General features: G+C 57.2%; 6 protein-coding genes across 6 annotated transcripts; 3 read left to right on the top strand and 3 right to left on the bottom strand.

Annotated features, from left to right (window-relative positions):
* Positions 1-204: 204 nt before the first annotated feature.
* PHSY_003302 (zinc carboxypeptidase A) lies at positions 205-1,803 on the top strand (the record flags this gene model as incomplete). The annotated part of the gene is made up of 1 exon (XM_012333923.1): positions 205-1,803. The coding sequence occupies one exon, from the start codon at positions 205-207 to the stop codon at positions 1,801-1,803; it is 1,599 nt and encodes a 532-aa protein (XP_012189313.1).
* A 288-nt stretch (positions 1,804-2,091) lies between these two features.
* PHSY_003301 (hypothetical protein) lies at positions 2,092-5,709 on the bottom strand (the record flags this gene model as incomplete). The annotated part of the gene is made up of 1 exon (XM_012333922.1): positions 2,092-5,709. One exon carries the CDS (start codon positions 5,707-5,709, stop codon positions 2,092-2,094), a length of 3,618 nt encoding a protein of 1,205 aa, XP_012189312.1.
* A 497-nt stretch (positions 5,710-6,206) lies between these two features.
* On the top strand, positions 6,207-11,735 carry PHSY_003300 (RNA polymerase II mediator; the record flags this gene model as incomplete). The annotated part of the gene is made up of 1 exon (XM_012333921.1): positions 6,207-11,735. One exon carries the CDS (start codon positions 6,207-6,209, stop codon positions 11,733-11,735), a length of 5,529 nt encoding a protein of 1,842 aa, XP_012189311.1.
* Positions 11,736-12,165: 430 nt separating this feature from the next.
* On the bottom strand, positions 12,166-13,429 carry PHSY_003299 (actin-related protein; the record flags this gene model as incomplete). Its single annotated transcript, XM_012333920.1, has 2 exons — positions 12,166-12,840; positions 13,379-13,429. 2 exons carry the CDS (start codon positions 13,427-13,429, stop codon positions 12,166-12,168), a joined length of 726 nt encoding a protein of 241 aa, XP_012189310.1.
* Positions 13,430-13,733: 304 nt separating this feature from the next.
* Positions 13,734-15,857, bottom strand: PHSY_003298 (phosphate carrier protein 2; the record flags this gene model as incomplete). The annotated part of the gene is made up of 4 exons (XM_012333919.1): positions 13,734-14,583; positions 15,013-15,161; positions 15,368-15,477; positions 15,836-15,857. The coding sequence occupies 4 exons, from the start codon at positions 15,855-15,857 to the stop codon at positions 13,734-13,736; spliced, it is 1,131 nt and encodes a 376-aa protein (XP_012189309.1).
* A 2,616-nt stretch (positions 15,858-18,473) lies between these two features.
* Positions 18,474-22,595, top strand: PHSY_003297 (hypothetical protein; the record flags this gene model as incomplete). Its single annotated transcript, XM_012333918.1, has 3 exons — positions 18,474-18,592; positions 18,675-18,748; positions 20,461-22,595. The coding sequence occupies 3 exons, from the start codon at positions 18,474-18,476 to the stop codon at positions 22,593-22,595; spliced, it is 2,328 nt and encodes a 775-aa protein (XP_012189308.1).
* Positions 22,596-22,939: the final 344 nt, after the last annotated feature.

Here is a 22,939-nt window from a genome sequence, read left to right as displayed (position 1 = left end):
CAAACAAGAAGAAAAATCAGAAATTCCCAAAACGACTTTTTCTTTTAATTTTTCTAGACAGCGACGCCCGAATTCCGACTCTCCCTCCAACCAACCGGCCGAATGGAGAGTGATTGCTCCACAATCTCTGCTTTCCAAGGTCACACGACCAATTCTCTTTCCATCCTCACCCTTCACCACCATCAATCCCCTCGTCAACACACCATGCGCAGTCCCTCCCTCACCGCGACAGGGCTTCTCGCTCTCGCCCTCGCGATACCGACAACAGTCGCCGTACAAGCACCCTTCAACCTGCAATACGATCCACTCGCATTCGCATCCACCTCGTCCGTCGATCCAGTCCACTTTGCCGGTCAGAAGGTTATCCGATTCAGCACTGAAAACGATGCACAGCACAAGAAGCTGCTCGAACAGGCACATGCGTTAGCGCTCGATGTATGGGGCGCTAAACTGGGTGCTGCATGTGGAGCGGACTCGCAATCAGCGTTTGGATGCGTGGATATCAGGATGGCGAGTGGGACGGCTGATGAGGATCCATTCCGTGCATTGGCGAGTGCAGACGAGATCATGGCCCAACTCATGCAGCCTTTCCAGGAGAATCTGAGGAGCAAGACATTGATCGAAGATCTGGATCAGCTTCTGCAAGAACAGTCCCGTAGCGCAGAGGCGAGCATCCAGTCGGGCGGCAAGGCGCGAGATTGGCACAAACAGTACCACAACTTGGAAGAGATCGAGGCGTACATGAGCATGCTCGAGAACAGCTATCCTGGGCACGTTCGAGTCGAAGAGATTGGCAAGACGCACGAGGGAAGGTCGATCCTGGCATTGAAACTCGGCCAAGGGTTGCCAACTCAACCACCCCCTTCACCACCGCAAGATCCGCAACCTCAACCCCCACCTCCCCCTTCCAACATCACCTCTCTCGCACCCAAGACGGGCATCCTCATCACCGCCGGCCAACACGCACGTGAATGGATCTCCACCTCCACCTCTCTTTTCTTCGCCTCTGATCTGCTCCACGCTGCTCTCGGCCCTCCCGCCAACGTAACTACGATGAAGAAGAAAAAGTCTCGCAAGGGACGAAAGAAGAACACCTGGACTCGCTCCTCCGCACTCGCCGTACTCAAAACCTTCACCATCACCATCATTCCCGTTTCCAACCCAGACGGGTACACCTACTCCTGGACGAAAAACCGGATGTGGAGGAAGAATCGGCAGCCGAACAAGTTTCCCTCGGGACTCTTCTGCAAAGGTGTGGATCTCAACCGAAACTATGGGTTTGCCTTTGCTTCTTCTGCTTTGGCAAGTCCATGTTCGGAGATGTACCCTGGAACCACTCCCTTCAGTTCCGCCGAAACGACTGCTATCGGTCGTTATCTCCAGGCTGAGGAGAACAACGTTCGCGCATACTTTGATCTTCACTCGTACGGTCAACTCATGATGTATCCCTTCAGCTACGATTGTTCCCAACCCGTAGCTGACGAAGAGGACCTTCTCGAGTTGGCATTGGGAGCAGTATCGGCGGTGAAGAAGGTTCATGGAAGACAGTTTAGTGCAGGTAAAGTTTGTGCGGTTTACGCAGAGGGTGGTGGAAACAGCATCGATTGGAGTTACGCTAGTAGCGAACCCGTACCTGGAACAGAGGCAGAAAAGCGAAGGGTGAAATGGAGCTTCAGTGTAGAGTTGAGAGACGGTGGTACCTATGGGTTTCTCTTGCCACCAAAACAGATCATACCCGCAGGTGAGGAGGTCAGCGCTGGTCTCAGGTATATGTTGGACTTTATCGGAAAGAAGGAACACTAAAACCCACCCCCAGCTCTTGTTCGGTGATTGTTACCATCACTTTTTGACGTGTATAATTCGAAAGCTGTACATTTGCTGGAGAGGCAAGCGATTCATTGTGCAGCGAATGTGACGGTTGTGCACTCAACGTCCGACGGCGATTTTCACTCCGAGCATGCTAATCGCACTCTTCCACGGACACATCGTTGATTCGCACCTCTCACCTTACCGCTGTGATCATTCATCACCATCTCAATCTATATACGAACCCAATCTTTTTCATTCGTCGCCAAGGTGTTACCCTACACATCACGCCTCCGTATTGAAGAACGTAAAGCTCGGCTGTCCAGGCTCGGCGACCTCCAGCAGCTTTGCATCCACCCCGTCCAGCCCCTCCACCGTCTCCCTCTCCTCCTCAATGCAATACACGTGGATCTCCTTGAAACCCATCGTCTTTTTAAAGTACCCGCTCGCCGCCTTCAGCGTCGCCACCTCGTCGAACGGAAGCAGCCTGTTGAACGCGCTCTCCGCACCGAAATCGCCGATGCGCTTCTTGAACGTGACGATAAAGTTCATCACCTTCTTGTCCTTGAGCATTCCGTCCTTGGCGAGCTGTTCGCGGATCGCCTTGTCGTCGAACGAGCCCGTCGAGGCGTCGTAGTGCTCCTGCACCACCGAGACGCACTTGTCCTGCCACGAGGGGAAGTGCTTGGCTACAAACATACGGCATTCCTTGGGCGCACGCTCGTTGTACTTGACCGCTGGAGCGGTGGCGTTCTTGCCCTTGGCCTTCTTGGTGAGCAGGATCTCGGCGTCACGAACCGTCTTGACCGTACCCGAAACGTACGCCAGCGCCTCGGTGATCGAGTGATCCACCGGCGCCGATGCCTCCGGCCACCTCGCCGTCTGAATGGAACTCTGCTCGCCCAAAAAGTTGCGCCACACGTGCTCGGCAAAGTGGGGCGCGATCGGCGTAATCAGCAGCGCCTGCGTCCTGATCCACCTCAGCACCAAATCCACATGCATCCCCACATCCGACGTCGCCTCGCGGTACAGATCGCGCGCCGTCTGCAGCTCGTAGAACCCAAACTTGGTGGCGTCCTTGTACAGCGACTTTTCGTACGCCTCGTTGGTCAGCTGGATCAGGTTGTTGATCTGGTTCTCGAACGACTTGTCCCAGAACGTGTCCTTGGCGCCCGATCGAAGTTTGTCCTTGTTGGCCACCACTTCGGCACACCACTCGATGAGCGTGTGCAGACGCAGGATGTTGGCGTTGGCCGTCTTCTCCTCGAAATTGGCGTCCTCGATGCCGTCACCGGCGTCGGCGAGCGAGAGACGCGTGGCGTCGGCTCCGAACTTTTCGACCGACTGGCGCAGACTCAGCGAGTTGCCCGTCGACTTGGACATCTTCTTGCCGTTTAGCATGAGGTGGCCGTTGGCGCGGATGGCGCGCGGCCAGTGGTGCTCGGGGAACAGCGCCGAGTGTACGTAGACGCAGAACGTGAGATGGTTGGGGATCAGATCCTTGCCCGACGAACGCAGATCCATGGGGTAGAAGTAGCGGAACTCGCGTCGCAGCACCTCGGCCTTCTCCTTGGGGATGGTGGTGTCGGTGGGGTAAGCGGCGTCTCCGAGAATGTAGTCCCAGATGTCGTCGGTGAGCTCTTCGGCCTTGATGCCGATCGGACCGACCTTGCTGCCGTCAGCGACGCCTCCCTGCAGGTGATGTGCGATGGTGTAGTAGGACATGTAGATGGTGGAATCGCTGAGCGACTCTACCAGGTACTGAGGGTCCCACGGCAGCTTCGAGCCGAGACCGTAGGAACGAGCGCAGGCCCACTGCTTGAGCCAGTCGATTGTACCCTCGAACGCGTTCCTCACCTCAGATCCGAACGTGTTCATCTGTGCAATGAGCTTGCTGGCCTGGGCCTTCCACGACTCCTCGCCGTAGTCCATGTACCACTGGTCGCAAAGCGCCACAACGCACTCGTCGGCACTTCGGCTGATGACCTTGCCCTCGGGCTCGGCGTAGGCGAATGCGAGCTTGGCCTTGATCATCTCGTCGCGCACCTTGTTCTTGGCGTCCTGCACCGGCTCGCCCTTGTACGAACCGACGAGCATGGTTCCGTTGTAGAAGCCTTCCTTATAGGCGAGCTCCTTGGCTTCAGCGAGCTGGTTCTTGTCCTTGGCGCTCTGGATCTTGAGCTGCTTGACGAGCGTCTCGGCGGTCATGTCGCCGTAGGCGGGGGTGCGGATGACGGGGATGGGATCCAAGCCGGCCCACTGCGGGTCGATCTTGTAGTACTCGGCCTTCTTGCGCAGATCCATGAGCGTGGCGTAGTCGTCGGGCGAGTCCGAGGGGACCGAGGTGACGACACCGGTACCCTTGGTGGCGAGCACCGTCTCCATGGGCAGCACGTAGACTTCCGGGTAGAGACCAAAGGGAGCCTTGATCTTGGTGCCGACGAGCTGCGAGCCTTTGACGGTGGCGAGCGAGTTGACCTGTCCGCGCTCCTTGGTGATGCCCTGGAAAGCCATGTTGCGAGCGGCGCGCTCGGTGCAGATGTAGACGTCGGTGTCGTTGATCTGGAAGGCGCCGTAGTCGATCGAGGGTCCAACGTAGCAGTTGGTCTGGCCGTACATGGTCTCTGGACGGAGCGTGGCGGCGACAAAGTAGACGTTCTTGCCCTGCAGCTTGGCGTCGAGCTCCGGTGCAGCGAGCGCACCCCACTGTACGAGCTCCATCTTGAGACCAGTGTATTCTTGTGGGCCTACACCTTCACCGTCCGATCGGTCGTGGTCCATGCACGGCTGGCCGTCCTTGGGCGAGTAGATGGTGTAACGTTCGCCGAACTTGATCTTGTCCATGGCGTGGAGCTTGTTCATCTGCCATCGGACGAAGCTGTCGTAGTACGGGTTGACGTCGGTGGTGATGAAATTACGTCGCCAGTCGATTCTAGAGCCGAATGCGGTGCAGTCGGCTTTGGCGATGGGAGGGAAGTAGCTGAGCCAGTAGTTGGCATCGGCGAACTTTTTGATCTCGTCCTTGGGCACACCCGAGTTGAGCATGATCTGGAACTGATACTTGAGACCTGTGTCCTTTCCCGCCAGCTTGCCCTTGGTCGCCTTTGCGACGTTGGTCTTGGTGGCGCTCGATGTGTTGGCGGTGGGCGCTGGTGGTTCGGGTGCTTCCTCCTGCTCTGCCTCGTCTGCTGGGTCCTTGTATCCAGAAAAATCTTCACCGAACAGCTCGATCTCGCGAACGAGCTTATCGGCAGCCGCACGGATGGGCATACCTGTCACGTGGAAGGCCCAAGGGAACAGAGCACGCTTGCCCTGCATGCGCTCGTAACCGGCAGCGAACTCGACCTTGGAGAGCGTGAATGCGTGACCGAGGTGGAGCGAGCCGTTCATGTAGGCATATGGGATGGTGGCGAACCACTTGGGGTACTTGGCGCGCACCTCCTCGGGCGTCAGGTCAATGAGACCGTCATCCTGAGTGGGCGCGTTGACGTCAAAGACATGCTGCTGCGCCCAAAAGTCCTGCGACTCCTTTTCGAGCTTTTGGAGGAAATCACGTTTCGAGGTGTTTTCGAGCTGGATGGGACCGGCCGCGTCCTTGGCAGCATCCTTGGGTGGCATGGTGGCGGTGCTGCGAGTGGCGATGGCGGTGCTGAAGGATCTGTTCGCCGCGAGAGAGGGTGTGAAGGTTGGAGGGCGGACGAGGGAACGTGGGATGGGCCCTGTGCGCGGCTTCAGGGCCAAGGATCGGAACAGGCGAAGGGGCGTCGTCGTCGTTGTCGTCTTAGCCGCAGATCCGACTTTGACTTTAGAGAGGCGTGGGAATGTGTCGGCGGGTTTGCGATGCCGGATAGGTGACGATATTGATGATGGGGAAGGAACGGATCTTCCGATTTGACGAAACATACACCTTCTGCGCAGCTTTGTAGCGGTGTGTAGCGGTGACTCTGAAAAAGTTGCAAATTGCGCTCAGCCTTCCTGTCTGCCTGCTCTGAAAGAGAGGCCCGTAGAAGAAGAAATGCAGTCCGCTCTCAGACATCCAACTCGCTCGCACGATACAAACTCTAAAATCCCAGCTTTGTGTCGGTCCGAGTGTTCTTGAACCCTGAATGTAGTTGTGCACCGCAGGCAGCGGCTGGCTTGGCTGGCTTGTGCCTTTGTGGAGAGGCTTCCGAAACGTGACAGCTGTAGTCTAGATGATCACCTCTTCCTTGATCTCTCCCTCGACCGATCGGAACTCGCCGCTCATCGAGCATCACTGACCCTTGGTCATATCAGCGATCGGAGGCGAGCCGCGCGCGGCTGTAGTCGGAAGGAATGCTGCAATGCTCGCATTGATCCGACTCTACTAGACCAATGTCGCCGACACGGCAAATGCGCTCGGTCCATATCTAACGACAGGCATGGCGTCTTTACAATCCTCTATGCTGCGCGGAGGAGCCGGCGGTAGCGGCGCAGCAGGCCGAGGTCTGCCCTCGTCGACGTCGAAGCGATCAAAGCAGGATGAGGCACGCCTCCCCGAAGCCTACCAGCAGGAAAAGCCGCCATGGAGGCCACCACTCCACCCAGCATCCAGCGATCGCGGTGTTCCGGACCTCTTCCCCACCAAACCTGGCCAGCCCGAGGACGACATGTCGCAGATATCGGTGCGCAAAGGTTTCGCTCCCCGCTCTCACGTTCAAAACGAGTCGTTTTCGGCACACGACGCCATCTACGCTCGACTCGCTGCCCCTGACGCCATCCGCACCCTCTCGAGTTGGATGGACGAGGTCGTGCAGCGTCGTCGCCAACTCGATCGTGCCAGCGTCGCTCCGAGTCAGTACAAGCCGCCTTCTCGTGTCACGCTCAACGATACCAAGCTCGCCAATTACGTCAAAGACCTTGCCGATCCTAGCGTACCTCTCACACGTCTTTCGAGGAGCGTCCCTCACGGCTTTCGTGGCGAGAAGCTCTTCGAGATGCTCTGGGCAGGTGGTGCTCTACCTTCGAGCGGTGCGGCTGCTGCTGCTGCTGCTGCCACCAGCAACTACTTTCACTCACGCACGCCAGCCGCATCCTCTGCCTCGACGCCTTCCGCCAACGCTTCCGTCGCTGCCACCCCAGCTCCGAGAAAGAGCGTCGACATCTCGCGCGCTGTCTGGTTCATCCGCGCACTGGGCGCTGCAGAGCTTTCGTCGCTCCGCAACAAGTCCGCTGCGACCATCATCCCCGAGATCACATCGAATCTGTGCACATGGATGGCAAAGCAAATCGCCGAGCTTAATCTCGTTCAGACCGCCGAATCCTCCTCCACCGCCGCTCCTTCCCCCGCTCCCACGTCTCCCTCGACGCATCTTCCTCGCACGCCTGGTGCTGCTCCTATGCCTCTGTCGCGCTCCGTGGCAGCTGCACACCTCGCTCGCACCCCGTCCAACCTACACCTGGCCTCGTCTCCGTCTTCGGCGCCCGCCAAAGAGGTCTGTGCCGTCTTGCAGAACGAGGTCGACGAAGAGCGATGGGTGGCAAAGTGGTCCTACAGCCTGTCGCTAGCTCGTCATTTGCACGCTCAAAGCCTGCTGGACCGCTCCACGCTCGTCAGGTGGATCGTCGATGCGTTTGCCGCTTCCAATCTCGTCCAGCTTCCCTTCCTCCTCGAGCTCGTTCAGGAGGTGCTCGTCCTCATCCTCCGGCGTCGGTGCTTTGCCAAACCTTTCCTCACGGCGTTGCTCGTGCAGATATCCAATGTGGACGCGCGTCTGAATCTAGTGGCCGGTGGTGGTCTGCGAACCAAGCTCGTGCTACTTTTCCGCATCGTCTGCGAGAACAGCCCCGACTCGCTCATCAGTGCTCGTCTCTGGTCGGAACATGCGATCACACTCACCCAGCTGCTTAATGAGACCAACTCTGATGCGCAGGTCCCAGCTCCTCCTCACCACGTGCTCGAATTCGTCGAGCAGGCCGTCAGACCACGCGTCGACCGGCTTCTGCTTCGTTCTCAGACCTCTGGTCCCGAAAACTTACTTTCGCTCCCGCTGCAGCAACATGTCGATGTCCAGGCCCTCGACTCGTTCGATATTCGGACCATCGACCGCGTCTTCCTGCTCAATGTGAGCGGCTCCCATCGTCACGCAAGGCACGATCGCGACGATGCCGTCTGGGTCCCCAGAATCGAAACTATCCTCACATGGGCCTGCACCGACCGTCGCTCGGGCGTCGTGCGCCAGTATCTCGCGGCAACGCTCATCGAAAAGATCCGATTCGGCGTGTCGTGGGAGGAGTCGAGCGAAGAGTCCGACCAAGTTTCGCTGCCTGCCTTCGACCTCGATGACCACTCCAAAAAGACGCGCAAGATCAACGTAGAACCTATGCTGATCAAGTGGCTCGGCGACGTCGAGACCTCCCTCAATCAGAAGGCGGGGGAGGCTTCAGACCCGGCGCGCAGCACCTTACTAGCTACCGTCGATGTCTCTGCCATTGTCGTCCTCGTCGGCGAGCTCGCTCGCAGGGGCGTCTTCTCCTACACAAAGTACCTGCAGAGGTTGATTGCTCGCGGCATGACCACCGCACCGTCATCGGGCTCCACAGAGCATGCGATTTCAACCGGTGATGGCGCACCTGCACCTGCTGCAACGTCACGCGATTCTCTGCATCTGCGCCTTTTGCGATCCTTGCCGCTCTACGATCAACCGGCTTCTGTCTACCAGCAGCGAAAGCAGGCCATTTACGGTGACCGCACAAAAGAGACGTACGAGGATGCAGCTCAACGTCGAGCCCTGCGTCAGCTTCAATCTTTCTTGCCTTTCGCCTTTGCGCAAGACGCGGACGCCGTGGAAGGATCGCACATCGTCGCACCGCCGCCCGAAGCGAGCCCGAGCGATCTGGAGAAGGACTTGTCGCGTCTATGGTCAGCTTCGCGTTTTGTCCGCTGCAGACTTCTGCGGAACGAGTTACTCCCTGCGGTCACGGCACGCGTCGAAAGCCTCAATGGCGAACAGCTCTCGCAGGTCTCGGCCGTGCTCGTCGCCGCCGACGATTTCGAAGGGTTGGCCCAGCTCCTTGCTTCTTTGTTGCTGCGTCCGCTCTCGGACAGCATCGCCCGCGCTGCCTTCAACATGGTCATTGAGCACAGCCTCGTCTGGAGATCCATGGACATCTTGGGCACACTCAAACAGCTCGTGCGTCAGCAGCTCAACCATTCAAGTTCGGTCAGAAACGACCGTCAGGCGGTCATGGCCTCAACAACGCTGCTCCGCCTTCGAACTCTGATCGAACGCCTTCCACCTCGCGTGAGCGCACCTGCCCTCGAGACGAATCCGGAGCACGACGCCATGCAACAGCACGTGCAAGCGCTCCGGCCCAATGTCGACGCCTTGCTCGACCGCTTCGCCAAACTCACAAGGTCGAGCTCCGAGTCGAGTGGGAACAGCGCCTCTGCGTCCTCGCCCGTCGACGGTTCAGACATGCTCACACCTTTCCGCAGCCTCTTCGTGCAGGCGGATGCGACGTGCGACGAAATGATCGAACGGGCCATCGTGGAGAGCGTCCTGGCCTGCGGCGACGTTTCCATCGTACCAGCAGCTGTACGATTGATCGACCAGCTCTACCTCGAAGCCTCGCTTGAGATCGATGAACGGCACGCCCGATGGCTTTCGCATCTGGTAGTCAGCATCGAACAAGGCACACACAGCGACGCATGTATCAGGGCGTTGCTCCATCTATTGACTCGGTTGATCGCGCACGGCACGCTCAATTTGCAGCTCGCCATGGACGCTTTCCTGCTTCCTTACACGACGTACGCAGTGAGAAGGCTGACGGATCCAGCTACGCGTGGCGCAGATGCGACGCTGCACCTCGGCGCCGCCGTCAGCAGCCTCGGCGACATGTTTGCCAGCCTTTTGGGGGAAATGGCGCATGCAACCTCGTACGAAGATTCGCGTGCATTTGGCGCTCAAACCACACTGCTTTTTGCCCGAGACAACCTGCCTTCGCTTCTACGCCTTGCCACCTGCTTAATCTGTGCGTCGGACGAGCCGTCCGCCCTGGCTTCGGCTGACAAGACGCAGATCGAATCCTTCTGGAGGGCTCTGCTGCGGTCGGAGCCGATGCACATCGCCTTCCGCCAGGATCCAAGACTTTGCTTATTGACCGTCAAGGACACGTGCAAGTCCATGTGGGGCTGCAACCCATCGCGCGTTATTGATCTGGCCATAGCCTGTCTCGATCCGACCAGTCTTTTGCTGCGTGATGTCGCTACCATCGACGCCGCCTCTGTCAAGAGCCGACTGGACGCTTGGTACACTGCCGTGGTCGCCAACGAGCTCGTCGAGATCTTTGAGCGCCTGCAGCTCGTCGAATCCAGTTTCCAATCCAGAGCCGATAGCAAGACCAAGGCGTTGGCTTCGGGCATCTTTGACGATCTATTCGTGCGGTTGCCAGACATTGGGGCGCAGCTGGTGCGCGATTGCCACTCGAGCGGGCTCGTCTCGCGCTTTACCGACATTGGCATCAAGCTGTTGTCGGACAGAGTCAAAGCGGCCGGCGCGAGTGAAACGAAACCACAGCAGCAGCTCGACAGTGCGCTCGATGGTGACGCACCAGCGTCAGTCGACGATGGCGTAGAAGCATCCTCCGCAGACGAGCGAGAAGTCGAATCGACTCTGCGCTCTGTCTTGCGGATGTGCGAACAGCAAGACGGCTTTGTCTTCAATGCCACTGATGCTGATTCGTGCGGACAGCTCTTGCTTCACGTTATCGCCTCGCTCGAAGCCGCACTCGGTCAAATCGCCACTCGCCCCGATGACGATGCACCGCGACTGTCTGCGCTGCTGCAGGACGGCATGAGCTTCCCGCTGCTGCATTTGGTGTTGAGGTTCGGCTGCCTCTGGAGCGGCGCGATGAGAACCGTGGCGCTGCGACTCGTCAAAGTGCTGTTCGAGCTTTTGCGCCGAGCTGGCGAGAAGGCTCAGTGCGGGGGAACGTTCGCGCTCCTGCTCGACTCTTTGAACTTTGTACTCGACGAACTACCACCGCAGCTGCTCGGAGCGTGTCTGCCCGAGCTCGAGATGCAGTTGCAGACGACGGAGCTGGCTACGCACGAAAGGACCGAAAAGCTGCGGCAACTGTCTTGTCGTTTGGACGATGCAAGTACGGCTGGAGGATGGTTTGTAGCGCCGAGCGCTGGAGCGGCGGTGAAGAAGGGCTGGTTCACGCCCGGTGGCTTGAATCCGTGGGAGTGTGCAGAGTACCTCGACGCGCCGCCGGCAGCCGCTGCGAGTGGTGGCGCTGCGGGGAACGCTGTTCGCACCGGTCCCATCCAGTCTCGGGGCGCAGCCGCCGCTCAATCGCCAGCAGCAGCCGATGGGGACACATCCACGACGCTGCCGGGCGCGCGAACCGGTTGGATCTCGAAGCTCTCGCTCAACACAGCCATTCCCTCGTACATGCTGGGATTGCGCGTCACACGCGATCTGGTGCCACACTACGCATCGCCCGCTTCGCCCGGTGCTGCTTCGATCGGAAGCAACGATGCGTCCTCCAGTCAGCCCTCGTCCACATCGACGACGGCGGCTGCGAGCACGGGCAATGCTGCCGCGGCTGTTTCCAGCTCGACTGCTACCACGGCTGCTAGCGCAGCAGTGATGGATGGCGAAGACGCGCTAGCGACGCTGCCGATCTTTGTCGAGTCGGAGAGGACGTATGGAGAGCGTACGGCGGGCGAGCCTGTTTTCTCGCGCGATCTGAGGCGCGGGTTGCTGGTGCGCGCGCGTCTTCCGAGGATCGTCGCGAATGAGCGGGAGCAAGTCGAGGCGGCGCCAGCGACGGAGGAGAGCGAAGCGATACAAGTGATTGATTTGACATGGGACGATGACGAGATGCCGCTGCATGAGCCGCAGTCCCAGAACGGGGGATCGGGGATGAGCAGGAAACGACGCTTGTCGAAGCGCGATGCGTGAAACGAAGTCGCTCATGTACGGTTAGGGTGTGAATGGCGAGATGTTACGGTTCTGTCGGTGAAAGTGAAGACGTGCGGACAGTGACATTTGAGCGACGTGACAGGTTGGCGGTCGGGAGAGCGTTCCAGGCTGCGAACAAGAGAGTCCTCACGACACTCCGGCGGGTGCTTGAGGGTGTGAGACCAGAGGATTATTCGCGAGTGTTGGTGACAGACGTGAAGGATCCTGTGTTTCGCAGGCATTGCTAGGGGTCTCGGGTGGGGGTTCACTTCTCACGAGCGAAGAGGTTAGCATAGAAAGTGGTCGGGGGAACAGACTGTGTGACACACATTACACGATGCACGAGCGAAGCGTGAGTTGAGAATAGTACATGTGATTCTTGCATTCTTTCTGCATGTTGTTCGACTGAATACCCTGTCACTTGGATCGATCAAGCATTAGGCGTGCGTTGGTGTTGCTCGAAAATCAGATGTGAGATGGGACGGGTAGTTTCGATCATGCAAACTGTATCATCGCAGCAGGAAGGAAATAGAGAGCAATGTTGTTTGTCAGTAAAAACACCTCTTCTTCCCTTTTCCCCCGCGGTCTTCGGTGTTCGGTAACTTACGTTGCTCAAATAGCTCTCTGCAACGATCCTAGCTCTCGCATTGATACTCAGCTTCATCTCGCTGATTTCCTTATCCACCTCTTCCATGAACTCTATCACGAAATCCACCAACTTATGCTTCAGTAGCGTCTCGGTATTTCCATTGGTAATCAAAAAGCTGATATCATATCCTTTGACGGGTTTTCTTCGGAGAATCACGAAAGATTCGGCTCTTTGCATGAGGAATCTCGAGAATTTGTGGGCGAGAATGCGTTCGATTTCATCGGCCTGTTTGATTTTCAGGGAGATACGGATCGAGTTGACGGAAGGCTCGATGAGGACTTTTTCGTTTTCGTTGCGCGAGATGGTGAGGGGTGTGAGGAGAACTTCGAGGGAAGAAGAGGCTTCGATCTCGGCGTAGTTGTGTCGTTCAACGCGTTGAGAGGCGAAGTTGGTGAGGGTTAGAGCGGCGGTTAGGGTTGAACGGACGCACGAGAGGTATGGTCGGAGTGTGTTCGACTGTGTTAGGCGGTAGCAGAGAAGAAAAGGCAGATAAGAAGGTTGTGAGGGGAGGCAACAGGGGAAGGGGGTTGAGGTGAAGACTTACCATGGTGGAAGTATGCTGCAAAAAGGAATCGATCAGGCGGTCGAAAGAGGAGGTGGATGCGAAAAAGAAACACAGCAGCGTTACCTCACTGCGCAACTACTCTCTGGTTCCAGAGATGATCGCTACCGGATGCAACCGTCGTAGTTCGCGGATTCTTAGCAGCAAAGGATAGGGCTGGACGCGTATCAAGGACCGGTGATGATGGATGGTGAAGGAGGATGACGGATGAAAGCGCCGTTTGTGTGTGGAGTTGGATGTGGGCTGGCTTGTGCTCGACGTTCTCAAGCTGTGCTGTTAATTGCATTTATCGCACGAGACGTGTCTCCGCACACTCCCGTCCGCGGAGTTGGAAATCTCTTTCGTATCAGGCTCGAGCCAAAATGTGATGGACACCGTGTCCGCTTTCGATAGCGACACTGGACCGGATCGTACCGCATGCATCAGACTTACACCATGAGACTGTGCAATGTCGACGACACAGTCAGTCTCCAGTAGCCGCATTGCAGTCGTCGTTTACGAATCGCCAAGGCAGCAATCTCAGCATCACAAGCCAATCACGGCAACAGCGGAATACATGCAGAATAATCAAGCACCAAAAATAGAGGCCAAAAAAATCACTACTCACATACACTGCGCTCACGAAGAACTTGCAAGAATAGGCAAGCTGGATTGCGATGCGGTCAAACCAACGAGTGCCACCAACAACCTCGTCCTTTAGCATTAGACAGGGAGTCGGCTAACGTGCGGATCTAGAAATGTACATAAGGCGCGGAGGAGGAAAAGTTTTTTATCGAATTGCAATGTATCAAGCCTTGGAGATCTCGACAGTGTTGGTGGCACCGAGAGCCTTCTTGAGCTCACCGTAGATACCGAACTGACCGGCGGTGATGGAACCAACCATGACCAGACGGGTGGTCAGACCACCGAACAGACCACGCACACCGAGCTCACCGGCCATCTTGGTGATGCGTCCAGCGACCGTCTCACCGGGCAGCGCCTTCTGCTTGTTGATCTTGGAGAGGAGCGTGTCGGCGGGCTGCGAGATGGTGGCAGCGGCGAAACCGGCGATCAAACCAGATCCGAGGTTGAGGAAGGTAGCCTCACTACCGCTGAGCTCCGACTTGGGCTTGCCGTACGCCTGGATGGCCTTCTCGAGCACAACCTCCATGGTGGCGAACTTGGCCATGTTGTAAGGGATCTGCTTGAACAGGATGGGACCGAAACCGGCGTAGAAGCCACCGAGACCCTCCTCACGGGCGATCTTGAGGAAGGCGGGTGCGAGACCGTTGGCGAAAGTGGGCTGCGACACGAGACGGATACGCGTGGCCTCGAGAGGGCAGAGGGCGATGTCGGCGAAGAACTCGGCAATGGCGGAAGCACCGAGGTAGATGGCCATGCGGTTCTTGACGGCCGTGTCGTTGTCCATCTGCGAGACGAGGATCTTCTTGAAGAGCTCGTAACCCCCGAACTTGAAACCACCCTGGAGGAAGTAACCGAGAACGGTGGGGCCGAGACCGGTGAGGAGGGCACCAGCACCTTCCTTGGCGACGACCTGGCGGAAACCGCCGATCATGCCCTTGTTGTAGACGGTGGGCTCGAGTTGGATACGCGTCTTGACGACATCGATGGGAGTGACGGCACCGTGGGTGATGGAGCTGTATGCGGTCGAAAAATGAGAGAATGAATGTCAGTGATGCGTTCCAATGTGAACAATAGCATCGAGAGGGCGGCGGATCTTCCTTCGAATGGTAACTGCATCGAGGGAGGTTTCGCATTGCCTCTCGGTCGATATTCCTGCGATCGGTTGTGATCCGAACGAGTTATAGTTCGGAGACCATGATCTAATTTTCCAACTATTCGAGCCATCTGTGCCAAATCTGACTCTCGTTTAAATGCTCCCTGAGACGGAGCAACAGAGCGGGTCTCTGCGGGAGATCCACTTGGCTCCTGATGCACAATCCGCTTCCACTGCGTCGCCTTATCTAGCGTTGCAATCCTCCGACCGTCCTCCAGTACTTGCTTTGCAGCACCAACCAGAAGCTGATCCGCCGCTGCGCCTTCTCGAGAACAGCATAGAAACTCACCAGCAAAGAGCACCGGCGAGGAAGAACCTCGAGTAGAGGTCGACACCCTGAGGACCGGGCTTGACGGCCTCGGCGACCGAGTGGATGGGGTAGGTACCCTTGGTGAAACGTTCGGTGAAGGTAGCCATTTTTGAAGATATACTGTCTTTCTAGATCCGAACGATGGAAAGAGAAAAGAAGCGGAATGGAGAGGAGGGGTGGTGGTGGTGGTGGTGGTAGTTGGCGGTGATGGTGTCGGATCGAAAGGCGAGAGAAAGGATGTTTCCGTGCGCGCCAATCGCGAATCTCGTTGGTCGGATCGATGACGCCTTGTGCAACACTCTTTTTCTTTCTCTCTTTCTTTCGCTGTCCCCACGCTGTGCCGCTGTCGATCCGGTCGGAAGCTTTCTGTCACTTTTTTCTTTTGTCCACGCCGTTGTTCCTGTGTGCGGTACGCTGGCGTCGGTATTTCTCGTAGCTCCCTATCTGAAATATCAAGAAAGCCGATCAAGCCAAGCAGCCAGCAGCGAGCAGGTCCGAGGAGAAAAAAAGTTCGAAACTTCTCGAGAGGCGTCGCCTATTTGAAATCGCCCAGGTTGCCCAGCAATTCGAGCATTTTGTATTCGCCGACCAGAGTTGAAACCCGATTCTTCTTGGTGCACCAAGAAAAAGCGTGTCTGTTCCGAATCGCGCCGTAGCGATCAAGCCAGCGGAAAGCCCGTGCTCCGACCACTCTGCTGCATCACTGGCTCTCTTTCTGCAGCGTCGGCGACCATCATCACCGCGGAACGTGGACATCTTGTCGTAGCCTCGCACGGCGTCCAGCTTACACTTTTCACCGCACCTCGCAAGGACTCGTTGATCATCTCCGCGACCGGACCGGACCGCTCTGAACATCAACACGAGGATCTTCGCTGCTCTGGATTTACAAGATCAAAGAAACAAGGGTTGATCAGCGAACAGGTATCTGCACTGACGATCCAGAGCATAGGAGGACAGATCCGGGATTGTGTCGCGAAAGGTTAAGCAGGAGAAGCTGTGTTGAACGAGATTCGCCCCTCTGACGATAGACCGACGACGTTGTCTGAAATCCGATCGTCTCGATCCTTGAGCCAATCTTTACAATCGGCGATTTGCCAGGAATTCACGCCAAAATGTGAGAGATACGGATGTAACAGTGATACAGGCACCGCCCAGGAACCCGCCCGTTTTGTGGCTTCCACTTCGGCAAGAGGATCGGCAGAAAAGGATCGGCAGCGCGCTTGCAGCGCTAGCCTCCATCCGTAAAACGAGCGCCGCGCGAACGCCCCTCTGTCGGCGGGACTCAACGGCGTCGACGATGGCGCCCGGCTTTGGCGCCGCATTCTGAGGCTTGCCGGTGTTCCTCATCGGCTCGCCCTCTCGCTTCGTGTATCCGACAACAATAAGCTTGCGCATTCAGCCCGTTCGTTTGTCTCCCTCACACTAGCACTGCATTGTCCCAAGCTGCCCGCCTGTCTCGCAATACTTTTACAGCGCCTCCCGCGCAGCTCGAAACAGTTGGCGCTGCGTCTCTCGCCATTTCTTCCTCTGTTCTGCCATTGTGAGCTGAGCAGCCGGTTCTGCCGTGTCGGCTAGGTGTGTCTCATCGGCGACAATGAATTGCATTGGCGTCGAGAGCGCACGGTCGAGTGATGACACAAAAAGAGTTGTCTGCATCGAGCGTAGCGTGGATCGATGCTCATGTGACACTTGACCCTGGCGCACATCTGGCCTGGCTCTACACTCAAGAGACGACCCGAAACGCTGGACTTCGGTGCTTGTTTCAAGCATCCACTAGATCCCGTGGGTGAGGTTTGTTGTGTTGAAGCCGGGCGATGGCCAGGACCATGTGCTTGTCGGTGCGCTGACCTTTCCACCACAGCTTTGGTGCTCGCCGAGGAGCGTAAGCGCTGTTCCACGCATCGATCCAGTCAACCAAGAAGCTTTGAGGTGACAGTGCTTACCGTGTGGTTTCAGTATGACTTGGTCTCAGCCGCCTGATTCATCACGGCGCCGAATACAGGACTGTTGCCGCGCCCGCAAAGTCTGCACTGTCGTGCCGTAGCTGGTCCAGGATACACGCCATGCACGTTTGCCGTCCGGTACGACGAGCTTTAGCAGATCACGCAACCAGATCGAGGCCCAGCTAACCCTTTGAAGAACGCGGGCGAACGGCGAACCCTACGATCGATGCAGGCTAAGCGTTGGCCGTGCAGGGCGTCCTCGGCACGACGGACGTCCAGCCAATTGCTTACTTAGGGTCTCGCAAAGGGTGCCAAGATCCGAGTTTCTCGCCTAACTTTATTTCTGCCTGCGGGCCATCCTCGCTACTGTCTCTGAGGGCCCAAGAAAAGGAAATTGAACCCACAGCCGAACCTAAGCTCAGCCTCTGGACCTTGTGTACCGCGACCGTGTGGGTGAGATGCAGAAACTTTGCTTTCCTATTCGATGCGAATGCGGCGACCGCAGCCGAAGGAAGATCTGCTGCGTACTCCTTACTTGGGGTTCCTGATCTGCAAGGGGCAACAGGTCCCCCGACGGTCGAAAGATCGGTAGCAGACGCCATGACCCCAACGTGGTGTTCCCATCCGATCGCTCAAACCCCATGAATCGGTCCAGACTTGCAAGATCGAAACACGGAGAACCGGAGAGACAGGAGTCAGCATGGCGGAGTTGAGCGGTTGTGATTATCGTACACCACAAGTGAAGGTGACGTAGCAGGGGGCGAGCGAATTAGAGGCGCGGAGTGCCAATGTGAGCAAGACGACAAGCAAAGGCTGTGTTTGTCGGGCTTGTCGGGCTGTCGTCAACAACATGTGAACGTCTGAGACTGCTTGCAGTGTCCTTTTGGTGTCGAACCAGTGAGCTCCGACGGAGCGGAAAAAGCATAAGGGGTTCTAAAAGAGCGGGTCAATCCACTTTACTGCCAAAGCGGTGGATCGACGGCAGCTTGAGGAGCGCGCCAGGATGCAGGCAGCTGGGTTTGAAAAACTTTCGACTCCGCTCCCCACTAAGGCGCGTGGAGAGCTGTCAGGATCCAATGAGCGGGGCTGAAAATCAGAGACAAAGCGCAAACGTTATTGTCCAACGCTCTGCTGGCTCTGCTGGCTCTGCAGGGGTCCGCAGGGTCTGCAACACAGCTCGACTGAGCCGTGTGAGTTTCGGATGAAAGTGCCGATACCAAACCTCAGGCTGCACTGCGGCTCTGAGTTTGCTTTGTATGGACGCTGAGCTGGACGAAAGACGCTTGAAAGCTGCTCTGAGCATTCTGCGAGCGTGATTTTGTGTGCTTACCAAGTAACTGCCTCGGATCAGCCTTACAACCCTGACCTGATCACATCGACGCCTTCGGACAGTTTGCCGAAGCATCACAGCTGCAAGGACAGCATAGAATAGGGCAGATTTCCGCCAGAGCTGAGAACTCATCAGGAGCAGGAGCAGCGTCGGTGAAGGACGAGGCGATGGAAGAAGCCACAGTGGCGCATAGCGCCAATCGTGGCGGGGGATCGACCGTGGATCCGCTTGACACAGACACTGGACCTGCGTGGAAATCTGATTGGCAGAGGATCTTCCGTTGTCGGTAAATCACGCGCTGCGGCTTTCGGCACTAGTTCACTTGGCATTACACTGTAAGTACCTTTCAATTTGTGCATCTTTTCGAGCTACGCGAGACATTTGCCGCCCGCGTTGCTCTTCTTCGCGCCGTTGCCGGTCTTTGGTTCATACGCTGTCAAAGGTAAAACGCGGGGAGGCTGAGACTGGATGCTCGCTGCCGAGATTTTGGGTTCAAGCATGTCGCTATACATCCCAAAAATCCACTAACCCCCTGCTTTGCATGGGCGTTCTCGTGGCGCAGCTGAGCCTCCATCGCGCCGTCGCCCCCTAAGACCATATGCAAAAGCTGATCCCGCCCGTCCAATTCTGCCAAATCTCTGCCCGCTTCGACGCGAGAGCTGCTACCACAGTGCATATCCGCTTCGCTTGCATCGTACCGTTCACCTCTTCTTCGCAAACAGCCTGGCCCTAGACCTTGGTCTCAGCTTTACCCCGTTACCACCCCCTTCTCCGCTTGTTGCGGGCTTTCAATACTGTGACCGCACCGTGATGCCTTCCTGCGGACCACCGCCTCCTTCGACTTCGGCTCCCGTTTCGTTCTCACGTTCACGCACTCCCTTGCTTGCCGCACCCAACATCACCATCGCGTCCTCCTCTCCTCCTTCAGGCACCACCTCGGCCGTGCGAAACTCGTCATCTTCCGGGTTTCGTACTTTCATTAGCTGTTCAACACAGTGTTTCTTGTTCGTTCCTGCGCCTCTTGATGCGAGACATCCTTCTCAGTAGAAGCTTCAACCAGCTACATCTTCCACTCCAGTTGTCTTTCGTCCCTGGCTACTGTACCCCGGCTCCACACTGTCGCGATCCTTTTCCCCGTCACGATAGCGGCTTTGGTTTGAAACATGCATCTCTTGCGTCCTTACCTTTGCTCCGCCCAGCTACTGATGCTCACTTCAGGGACTGCCGCAAAACAAGCGAGCGGCTTCGGCGCCTCCACAGCATCGATCGTTCTTTCGAAGCCATTCGTACAGCCGACGTCATTAGAGCCTCAGCGCCCAATGTCTCTACTTGCCTCGTCTAGCATGCTCGCTTACCAGCATGTTCGGCTCCCAAACTTTGGCGCCATCCCCCTAGCGAACTGCCGCACGTCGATCCTCCGTTCAGGACCTCGACTCAAACAAGCGGATTTGTAGCCCAGAGAGTCCACAAGCTGTCCTGCGACAGTCTCAACCAGAAACACTGGCGAGGATTCTCTGTCCAGCGTCCCAGCGGATGTCCAGAGGATCCTCCTCGAGAACCTGTCCTTGTATCGCATTTGTGGACCAGCGAATCAGGCTCTCGCCCATTCCTTCCGCCGTTTTTCCCTTGGTCGCCCAGACGTAAGTGTTCCAGCCTTTCTTCTTCATTGCAGGTCAAACCTCTGTGCCGAATGCTTTCTTTGGAACGATATAAGGAGCTTCATCGCAGCTACTCCCGCCCCCCCTTTCCCTCATCAAACTCTCCTCCTCATCCGTCCACACCTTCGAGAAGGTCCCTTCACGTCGGCCCGAAGCCCGTCGAATTCGCACTCCTTTCCTACAACTCCTTCTTCCTCCATCTTTCTTCGCTTGGCTCGACGTCAACGCATACAGTAATCGGATATGAAGATCAAGCTTTCTTCCTCGGCACTCGTGCTGGCTTCTCTCTCCCTCGTCTACGCTGGTGACGACACCTGCGCACCGCCCGCTGCCGCAAATGCTACCCAGCCTGCTCCCGTTCCTCAGTCCTTCCCCGTCCCCACATACTCCCAGGCCCCGCTAGCCGGCTGCTACTGCACTTGCACCTCGGGTTGGAACCCAGCCAACGGCCCTTGGGGTGGTGCTGGTGCCGGCTGGGGTTCCGGTTCCGGTTCAGGCTCCGGCTCCGGCTCGGGTCACGGCTCTGGATCTGGTAGCGCTTCCGGCTCTGGTACCGGCAAAGGCACCGGCTCTGGCTCTGGCTCTGGCTCTGGCTCTGGATCTGGATCTGGATCTGGATCTGGCTCTGGCTCTGGCTCTGGCTCTGGATCTGGCTCTGGCTCTGGAGGCTCTGGCTCTGGAGGCTCTGGATCAGGCAGCTCCAATGGAGGCGGATCTAACGGTGGTGGATCTAACGGTGGCGGATCTCACAACGGCGGCGGATCTAACGGCGGCGGATCCAACGGCGGTGGATCTAACGGTGGAGGCTCCAACGGCGGTGGATCTAACGGCGGTGGATCTAACGGCGGTGGATCTAACGGTGGCGGCTCCAATGGCGGCGGCTCGAACGGTGGCGGCTCGAACGGCGGAGGCTCGAACGGCGGTGGATCCAATGGAGGCGGTTCTACCGGCGGCGGCAATGGTGGCGGTAACGGCAATGGCAACTCTGGCATTGGCAACGGCATCGGAGACGGCAACGGCAACATTGGCGGCAACAACGGTAACAACAACGGTAACAACAACTCCGGTATCGGCAACGGTGGCCTCAATGGCAACGGCAACATTGGTTCCAACAATGGAAACAACAACGGAAACAACAACTCCGGCAGTGGCAACGGCGTCGGCAACGGCAACCTCAACCCTGGAAGCAACAACGGCAACGGCAATGGGAACAACAACTCGGGTAGCGGCAACGGCATTGGCAACGGAAACCTCAACCCTGGAAACAACAATGGCAACCAGAACGGAAACAACAACTCCGGATCGCTCAATGGCGGCCTGAACGGCAATGGCAACATTGGCAACAACAACGGCAACCAGAATGGAAACAACAACGCTGGTACCGGCAACGGTCTCCTCAACGGCAACTTGAACCCTGGCTCGAACAACGGCGACAAGAACGGCAACTCCAACTCTGGCTTGTTGAACGGTGTCGGCAATGGTAATGCCAACCTCGGATCCGGCAACGGCAACGAGAATGGTAACAAGAACCCTGGCTCAGGAAACGGAGTTGCTTCCGGTAACCTCAACGCTGGCAGCGACAACGGCAACAAGAACGGCAACGAGAACACTGGACTGTTGAACGGTGTCGCCGACGGCAATGCCAACCTCGGATCTGGCAACGGCAACGACAACGGCAACAAGAACCCCGGCTCAGCCAATGGCGTCGCTGACGGTAACCTCAACGCTGGCAAGGACAACGGTTCCAAGAACGGCAATGAAAACACCGGAGCTGCCAACGGTGTCGCCACCGGAAACGGCAACCTCGGCTCGGACAATGGATCCAACAACGGCAACAAGAACAGCGGCCTTCTCAACGGTGCTGCCGACGGAAACCTCAACCCCGGCTCTGGCAACGGCGACAACGTCGGCAACTCGAACACGGGTGCAGCCAACGGTGTCGCCACAGGTAATGGCAACCTGGGCAAGGACAACGGTGTCGACAGCGGCAACAACAACAGCGGCCTCGGCAACGGCGTCGCTGGCGGAAACCTCAACGCCGGATCCGGAAACGGTTCCAAGAACGGCAACTCCAACTCTGGTCTCCTCAACGGAGTTGGTGATGGAAACCTCAACCTTGCCAAGGATGCTGGTAGCAACAACGGCAACAACAACGCCGGCGCTGCCAACGGTATCCTCGACGGCAACGCCAACGTTGGCGGAGGCAAGATCGGCAGCAACAACGGCAACGGTAACACTGGCTCGGGCAATGGTTCCGGTTCCGGAAATGGAAACCTTTCCCTCGGTGACAACACTGTCGGATCCAACAACGGAAACGGTGGTACGGGAAGTGGACAGGGTACCGGCAACGGAAACCTGAACATCATCCTCGGTCAAGGCAACAAGGTCGGTTCCGGTGACCAGGGCAGTGGCAACGGCAACGGCAACATCATCATCGGCAACGATCAGAGCGTCGGTAGCGATAAGTCCGGAAACGGTCAGGGCAACGGTAACATCATCATCGGAACCGGTCTCGGTGTTGATCTCGGACTTCCTCAGACCGGCGACAACTTCCACATCAAGTTCAGGAGGTCTCGTCCCATCGGTGGTGGAAAGCTCTGGGGTGGTAACACCGTCAACGTGATCGCCTAGACGCTTGATCTCGACACAACCTGATGTAATAGGCAAAGACAGAGGAGAGAGAGGCTACGGGCCAAACCTTAGCATAGGAAACATTGGCATCCGACCTCTCTTACTTCTCGTCTTCATGCTCGAACACTCTCTTTTCTCTTCTTCGATTCTTTGTACACTACCTCTCATTTTTTCACAACATCACACTCGCTCAAACTTTCTTTGTCTCTTAGCGTCACGTAATCACACTCTCTTTTGTTCCTGCTCGGCTCAGAAAACGACGTGCTTTGGTGGTCAGAATGGAAGATTTGCGCTTGAACAATTGGACTTGGACTCAACAATCTTTTTTTTGTAAACGGGGAACG

The sequence above is a fragment of the Pseudozyma hubeiensis genome (assembly GCF_000403515.1).
Source record: "Pseudozyma hubeiensis SY62 DNA, scaffold: PHS33, whole genome shotgun sequence".
Classification (NCBI taxonomy): domain Eukaryota; kingdom Fungi; phylum Basidiomycota; class Ustilaginomycetes; order Ustilaginales; family Ustilaginaceae; genus Pseudozyma; species Pseudozyma hubeiensis.
This window is presented reverse-complemented; position numbering and strand designations above follow the sequence as displayed.